The following is an 8,978-nucleotide window of genomic DNA, read 5'->3' as shown; positions in this document are numbered from 1 at the left end:
GAGTCTATGGTGCAATGTTGAGTCTATGGTGCAGTGTTGAGTCTATGGTGCAGTGTTGAGTCTATGGTGCAGTGTTGAGTCTATGGTGCAGTGTATATTGTAGTACAAATACTTACACCATGATCCGATGTTCTAGTGTGCAGGTGGAGTCACCGGTAGAGGCGGCCTGCAGACGCCGTCGGAACGCCCTCCCCCCGTAGGAGGGGGTTGATTCTCTGGTTCACTCACCCACTCACCCAGTCAACCACTCACCCACTCACTCACCCACTCACCCACTTACGCACCCAGTCAACCACTCACTCACTCACTCACCCACTCACCCAGTCAACCACTCACTCACCCAGTCAACCACTCACTCACCCACTCACTCACCCACTCACCCACTCACTCAACCACTCACCCACTCACTCACTCACCCACTTACTCACCCAGTCAACCACTCACTCACCCACTCACTCAACCTCTCACCCACTCACTCAACCACTCACCCACTCACTCACCCACCCACTCATCCACACACCCACCCACTCACCCAGTCAACCACCCACTCAACCACTCACCCACTCATCCACTCACCCACCCACTTATCCACACACCCACAATCACCCACTCACTCACCCAGTCAACCACCCACTCACTCACCCACTCACCCACCCACTCACCCACTCACCCACTCACTCACCCACTTACTCACCCAGTCAACCACTCACTCACCCACTCACTCAACCACTCACCCACTCACTCAACCACTCACCCACTCACTCACCCACACACCCACCCACTCACCCAGTCAACCACCCACTCAACCACTCACCCACTTATCCACTCACCCACCCACTTATCCACACACCCACAATCACCCACTCACTCACCCAGTCAACCACCCACTCACTCACCCACTCACCCACTCACCCACCCACTCACCCACTCACTCAACCACTCACCCACTCACTCACCCACTCAACCACTCAACCACTCACTCACCCACCCACTCAACCACCACTCACTCACCCACTCACCCAACCACTCACTCACCCACTCACTCACCCACCCACTCACCCACTCACTCACCCACCCACTCACCTACCCACTCACCCACTCACTCACCCACTCACCCATCCACAGGTCCGAGAGAGCCCACGACTCCGTGAGAGGAGGAGGAGGAGGAGGCCTCGGGTGGGCCGGGACGCCCAGCTGACGGAGGTTGTCACGCTACACTCCCGTGGCAGTCGAGCGAGTACAAGGTGGCCGCCAGTCCGGACGCCCATGGCGGCGTCTGCAGAGGCGTCTCTTCTCACCCGACCAGGAAGCGCCCCCCACGCTTTGGGGACGCCGCCGGAAGAGCCGGCGCCGCTGACGGGCGCCGAGCCCCCGGGCACGGCGATCAACGCGGGCTTCATCTTCGCCGGGTCGGCGGCGGCGGCGGCGGTGGTGGTGGGGGGGCTCCGTTGAAGGCTCCGCGGTTGGCACGATGGTGGTGCTGGAACCCAGAGAGAGACGGCGAAGGGTCCCCCTCAGGGAGTGATGTAGGATCACCCTGAGCGGGGGCCCATACCATTGGCTGCCATCGGAGCAGAAACCGCGCAAAAAATCCCCTAGGCCCCGTGGTAAAATCCCCTAGGCCCCGTGGTAAAATCCCCGAGGCCCCGTGGTAAAATCCCTAAGGCCCAGTGGTAAAATCCCCGAGGCCCCGTGGTAAAATCCACTTGGCCCCGTGGTAAAATCCCCTTGGCCCCGTGGTAAAATCCACTTGGCCCAGCGGTAAAATCCCCTTGGCCCAGCGGTAAAATCCCCGAGGCCCAGCGGTAAAATCCCCTTGGCCCAGCGGTAAAATCCCCGAGGCCCCGTGGTAAAATCCCCTAGGCCCCGTGGTAAAATCCCCTAGGCCCCGTGGTAAAATCCCCGAGGCAATACCTTTGCCCTAAGGCTGTGATTCCCACATTGGAGTACGAGCGTGGAGATGATTGTGTTCTCTACGTAATAATTCTAAGGCATCTTCTTTGGTTCTTTCGGTAAAGTCACATAGAATGAGAATAAAATAATAAATTGATAAAATAAAATAACACAATAATATTTTATTAATTTATTATTTTATTCTCATTCTACATGACTTTACCGAAAGAACCATAGAAGATGAATCCTTGCAGTCACGAAAGCTTTAAATCGAAATTGTAATGCAATTTTACTCAATCCCAGTAATGTTTGCGTGGATTTCGTTGCGATATCGAATGGCCTCAGTTTGAATGTTTCCCCTGAGACACATTCAAACTGTTAAAAAAACATGCCTGAGTATTGCAATTACGTTTGCATTTTAAACAATTGTATAGTCTGTTAGCATGTGTGTTGCAGTGTCACCATGAAAGTATGCTTGAATTCCAACCCCTACGTCACAAAGTTTTGAACATGCACTTGTTATCGCGTGTAAATGTACAATTTTATAGTTCTGACAAGATTGTTGGCTTGTGTTGCCACTGTTCCTCTGACTGTCGCCGTGTTTTTTCACGGTAATTTGTACACTAACATCGCTGTGCGTGACAATAAATTAGCCGTCTCTGTTCAGGGCTTGGTGTTGCAATGCCACATTCCCCAAATTAGAAGTGGATAAACTCAACATTCCCCAAATGAGAGACGGATAACCAGAGTTCACCCGTATGTCTATTAACATGGAGTTATATAAATATAAGTGTATTGGTAATAATTATAATTTGAAGCTCTTTGTCAATCCACTGCTACGATGGAGGCCTTCTCGTTCTTTTCAGTCGCGTGGCTAGTTTGACCATACTTCGTGGAGTTGCAATGATCATGAGAACGGTGAGGAATCAGCCCAGAACTACACGGGAGGATCTTGTCAATGATCTCAAGGCAGCTGGGACCATAGTCACCAAGAGAACAATTGGTAACACACTACGCCGTAAAGGACTGAAATCCTGCAGCGCCCGCAAGGTCCCCCTGCTCAAGAAAGCACATATACATGCCCGTCTGAAGTTTGCCAATGAACATCTGAATGATTCAGAGGACAACTGGGTGAAAGTGTTGTGGTCAGATGAGACCAAAATAGAGCTCTTTGGCATCAACTCAACTCGCCGTGTTTGGAGGAGGAAGAATACTGCCTATGACCCCAAGAACACCATCCCCACCGTCAAACATGGAGGTGGAAACATGCTTTGGGGGTGTTTTTCTGCTAAGGGGACAGAACAACTTCACTGCATCAAAGGGACGATGGACGGCGCCATGTACCGTCAAATTTTGGGTGAGAACCTTCCCTCAGCCAGGGCATTGAAAATGGGTCGTGGATGGGTATTCCAGCATGACAAGGACCCAAAACACATGGCCAAGGCAACAAAGGAGTGGCTCAAGAAGAAGCACATCAAAGGTTCTGGAGTGGCCTAGCCAGTCTCCAGACCTTAATCCCATAGAAAATCTGTGGAGGGAGCTGAAGGTTTGAGTTGCCAAACGTCAGCCTCGAAACCTTCATGACTTGGAGAAGATCTGCAAAGAGGAGTGGGACAAAATCCCTCCTGAGATGTGTGCAAACCTGGTGGCCAACTACAAGAAACGTCTGACCTCTGTGATTGCCAACAAGGATTTTGCCACCAAGTACTAAGTCATGTTTTGCAGAGGGGTCAAATAATTATTTCCCTCATTAAAATGCAAATAAATTTATAACATTTTTGACATACGTTTTTCTGGATTTTTGTTGTTATTCTGTCTCTCACTGTTCAAATAAACCTACCATTAAAATTTTAGACTGATCATTTCCTTGTCAGTGGGCAAACGTACAAAATCAGCAGGGGATCAAATACTTTTTTCCCTCACTGTATATAAATCAGCACTGAAGAGACTAAAGCGGCCAGGTGTGGTGCTGGCCACCCACCCCCTCGCGTGTGCTGCTCGCTAACAGCACTTGTCCCACCTGTCTGTTAAGGCTATACGGGGGGGGGGGGGGGATCTTTGCGTAGTGGACGAACGAGTGAGTCGAGAGCTCGCCTACACACAGCTCAAGATCGGCGAAGACGCCGGAACGAGTCCACAGATGCTCATTCAGACGGGGCGCTCGGGCGGCGGTGGCATCGGAGCCGAGAAAATAAATCCACACCTTTTTTATGTTTCGGTCGGCCGTGGGTGGGGTCGTTTGACCATACTTCACCACACTGGTCAGTACAGGTTGTTGAAATCAGGAAGCATAGCTGTGAGAGCATGGAAGTTAAATAAAACAATAGAATTTGCAGTGCAGCACTCTGATATTTAGTATATTGTAAAAAAAACCCAGTTAAAATCGGTGGCATTCGATGTCTGAACCGCTGCTAGGCCCTTCTCTTCACCTACCCACAATGACCAGCGTGGTGAAGTATGTTCAAACAACCTCCGCTTAACTGACATAGCGGCCAAGTAAATAATTCCCATGTCAATCTCAATTTGTGGCAATTTTGCGATTCAGCGCCCTACTTGGTGGAATTTGCTATGCGGGGGCTTGCACGGGAATAGCGAGTCAAGGAATTGTGGTGGAGGTGGGGGTGGGCGGGCTAGGAAGAGAGGAGAGTAGGGGTTTGATGTTGCAAATTTTAAACACGAATTCCCCACGGCATCGCAGTCATTGCGTCCCAGATCGGAGGCGCACGTTTCCACATTTTCATGGTAACCGCAGTCAGACTGCCGGGATCACTTTGACAAATCACAGTGGTGAGGTTTTGATGCTGCCACGGAAACGCCAAGGTGCTCGCGCCGATTTCCATCGCTGAGCGAAATAACTACCGCTATTTCTTACACCACCACCCAAACCATTCCCTCCACGCTCACCGAATGTTTAAAGAGAACATTTTTTTAAAGTAAATAAATAACGCCAACCGTGCAGGTCACAGGTTGCCTTTTTGTTACAGCTGACCTGCATTCAGGGTCAATTCTGATGGTAAAAAAATAAAATAACTCGTGTAAGTGATTACGCAGATGCGTTTTTTTTCCCCCGCTGTTTGTGTATGTGTATACAAACGCACTGCAGTTACGTACTGCGAACATAGTTACATACCGTGTGTCTATTAACATGGAGTTATATTAGGTGTGTTTGCGCTGCAGGTAACAGCGGGAACATTGTGTACAAAAGTAACCCGGTACCATTACTATTTGCAGACAGGCTTCGAGTGCTTCTGCAGTGACATTGAATTCGTTTGAAAAGGGTGGAGTGGAAGAAGAGGGGGTAGAGAAAAAGTTCGCTCTTATTACAACACAGCTTATAATCCCACCAATCGGTCATCTTGGTTTTTCGTGGCAGTGCTAATTAGCTCGAGCACGAATATTTAAAAGGTCAGAAAAAGTTTAAATTTCAAATCCTGGAATTTTTTTGAATTACATTTTTTTGTTACTCTGTTGTAATTATTATCATATATATTTTTACGCGTTCCAGCCACGTACTTACGCTCATTACAAAGCGGAAGTGGAGGTCATGCAGCGGCTCAGTGCGCCAAGCAGGAGTTGACTCATTAACCCAAACCAACTTAGCAAAAAAATCCTCTCAAATTGTTTTTCGGGGAGTAAATATTGCAACGTATTTAAAATAAGGAGAACTTTACGTTGCGGATTACGTGCGTGTGTGCCAATAACCAGGATAATTCATGTTTGCAACAGCATTTGCGGGGATTGTTGGCCAAGGTTGACCCGCAAAAGATTTCTCGGCAAAAGGTTAACATCTTTACACTCCATCAAAGACTTCCGTGGTGGGCCCATTAATGTTCCGCATTGCTGATAGGTCCCGTACGGACTCTTAGACGCTCAATTGTTATGTTTTGATGTGCTTTTCATGCCTCTTTTTACTTAATTAGAAATGTGGGAGCTTTAATGGTAACATAACCAACAATGTTCTTTCAAGGTTAACCCGTACACTTTGGGCGTAGACAGTCTTAAAATAACGGTCGATAGAGCACTGCTTCAAATTTGTGTGTAAGTGGCAGTGGCCAAAATTTGGCAAATCCTTGGTGGAGTGGCATCACAGCTGCGCAAAACAGTCTGGGTAATTGCAATATGGCGGCAATAGCAGTGTCTTGCATCGTTGGGATAGCAGCGTTGTGCGATTATGGTTCTGGTGAATAAAACTTTGAAGGGAGCTGAAATGTATGGGGAGGTTAGGGTGTACACTTCAGCGGTGAAAATGGTTTAAGAAGGTGGATGGATTGGATGCATGTGTTCCAGAGATGTCTACGCTTCTGGCATTTACATGGTACAACACTGATGAGGCACGTTCGTAAGTGTAGCAGGGAACACGAGAGTGGGAAGGTCTCCGTCCAGCAGCGGGTTGAGAAAGGTCTCCAAAATAAATGTACCGCATTCTTTGTCAATCACAGCGGCAATCGGTCGCTGCTGGTCAACCTCCAACTGAGGAATATTGCCGAATGCTCATCGAGTCTGTCTCGTTTGTGGACACATCAAATAGCGGAGCCTTAATCCGAATTCATCTTTTACCTGTGTCAGCCCACGACTGTTTCGGTCGTGAGGGTGGTTGTTCATGAACATACTTCACCACGCTGGGCAGTGCGGGTTGGTGAAGGAAGTGGGGGCCGTGTCCAAGACTGGTTTCATATATCACCCGACCACCGCTGACCTGGCGATCCGAACTCGGATCGCCAGGTTTATAACACAGTGTGCCAACTAACCATTGCTCCATAGGTGCACATCACGAGTCAATATAAAAGGGGGGGGGGGGGCAGCACTTTGGAGCATGCCGTTTGTAATTGCAGAAGCAAATCCTCGTTTTTTTCTGTGGCTGACGCCGTGTGGAAAGACCCAGGGGGATTGTGGGGGAAGTGGCGGGCCTCCATAGGTGGCTTCGATATGCGGCAGGATGGGTCAGAAGCCTCTTGAACGGATTCGGTGATCTTCCCGCATCAACTACAACCGAGAACGGGCCGCGATGGCGATGTTTTATGAAGGGCCTGCTTTTCGACTCAGAAGTTCAGAGGTCGAGAGTTGACCCCGCAGTAGCGTGAACGGTGGCGCAGCTTAAAAAAAAAACACTTAACCCACTCCGCCAGACGCGTTCCAACTTGTTGCCATGCAAAGAGTAGCAAAATGCCCTTTTGTTTGCAAAGGCCGCTGCCATTAGGAACAGGTTTTACCCTTTTAACTGGCACAAAAACTGACACCTTTATTCAAGGCATCGTGTCTGCAATAAACACAACACAAGCAGTCAAAGTGCAAACAAAAAAGACTGCTTGATGAGTAACCTGTGACCTTCGGTAAAGTCACATAGAATGAGAATAAAATAATAAAACCAACACAAGCGGCCTTCATCGTCGTGAGAATATTACTGTGTTATTTTATTTTATCAATTTATTATTTTATTCTCATTCTACGCGGTGACTTTACCGAAAGAACCAAAGAAGATGAATCCTTGCAGTCACGAAAGCTTTAAATCGAAATTTAACCTGTGACCGTACAACCTGCTCCGTCGATGCCGCGGTTTACGCATTGGCGTCTATCCACCGCTGGGTTGAAGGTCTCTTAAATTTCGATTTAAAGCTTTCGTGACTGCAATGATTCATCTTCTTTGGTTCTTTCGGTAAAGTCACGTAGAATGAGAATAAAATAATAAATTGATAAAATAAAATAACACAATAATATTCTCACGACGTTTCGGCCACAACACAAGCGGCCTTCATCAGGTGAAGGGGACGAGAATGTCTGGTTGGACAGTGCTGAAGGCCGCTTGCGTTGTGGGCGAAACGTCGTGAGAATATTATTGTGTTATTGTATTTTATCAATTTATTATTTTATTCTCATTCTACTTGACTTTACCGAAAGAACCAAAGAAGACGAAGGTCTCTTCCCCGTGCCGTCGTCGTTGCGACGACACCGCAACGCGTCTCACTCCGGCACGTGAGGCAGGGCCCTTCATTGTAGTGGGCAACGTTCGCCGATTGAATGGTTTCTTCTTCGGGGACACGCGTCGATTACGGTTGCTTTTCGTTGTCGGTTTTCCAAAAGCACTCCAATCCTGCTCTCGTGTGTTGTCTTAACGGTGTGCAAAATAAAAATAATAATAAACCAACGGAATAAATTGGCTGTATTATTCTACACAGGGGTTAAACTGTTCGAAAATGCAATTGCCAGAGATTCAGAACTCCCCGTACTTTTGATTTGCCTCAATATAAACAGTGTACCGAAGCCCCTGCATCATGATTAAGACGGATGCACTGCTTGTAGCTTGGAAGAGTCCACAATGATGGGGTGGGATAGAGGATATTATTTACCTCTGACTTTATCCCAGGTTTATACGGTGGAACTGCTTGTCCAAAGAATGTAATATTGCGCTTTAAAAATGGATCAAATATGAGAACAAATGCGCCGTCGTTCACCCTGTCAAATCTCTGGAATTAGACATTTTATTTTGAAAACCATTTTTACACAACGCATTTTTATAATTTGGCACTATTCCGTGTGCCAGAGGTGATATAAATTGGAATGATATCAATCTGTATTCTTAGCTCTTTCGGTAAAGTCACGTTGAAGGGAAACAATAAATAATAAAATATTTATAAAACAATAAAAATTCTCACGACGTTTCGACCATAACACAAACGGTCGTCATCAGGTGACGACCGTTTGTGTTATGGTCGAAACGTCATCAGGTGACGATCGTTTGTGTTATGGTCGAAACGTCGTGAGAATTTTTATTGTTTTATATATATTTTATTGTTTCCCTTCAACGTGACTTTACCAAAAGAGCTAAGAATACGAATTACTGCAGTCACGAAAGCTTTAAATCAAAATATCAATCTGGTTGATGCATACAACCATTCCAGAGATGATTCCTCGAGACGTCTTTGCAGTAAATATTGTGGCACGAAGCCCGCCTTAAATATCGCAAATTCTCCAAGCCAGCCTCCGATAGAGCTTGTAGTGAAACGTTTCTGGATTGAGAAAGGTTACTCTGCCACCCAGCCTGACCTCGCGGTAACCCCACGAGTTCCCATTGCAGCAGGTCTGGCTGT

General features: G+C 47.5%; 1 protein-coding gene across 1 annotated transcript in view; it reads left to right on the top strand.

The window, feature by feature from the left end:
• Window positions 1-1,266: 1,266 nt before the first annotated feature.
• The window catches only part of LOC142910720 (uncharacterized), a 39,854-nt gene continuing 32,142 nt past the window's right edge, over window positions 1,267-8,978 (top strand). Inside the window, exon 1 of the mRNA XM_076060116.1 lies at window positions 1,267-1,447. Within this exon, the coding sequence (XP_075916231.1) occupies window positions 1,267-1,447 (181 nt within the window). The remainder of the gene's footprint in view (window positions 1,448-8,978) is intronic.

Source organism: Petromyzon marinus, unplaced genomic scaffold (genome assembly GCF_048934315.1).
Source record: "Petromyzon marinus isolate PM22_M1 ecotype Great Lakes invasive population unplaced genomic scaffold, UKy_Petmar_22M1.pri1.0 PM_G_Scaffold_15, whole genome shotgun sequence".
NCBI classification, from domain to species: domain Eukaryota; kingdom Metazoa; phylum Chordata; class Hyperoartia; order Petromyzontiformes; family Petromyzontidae; genus Petromyzon; species Petromyzon marinus.
This window is presented reverse-complemented; position numbering and strand designations above follow the sequence as displayed.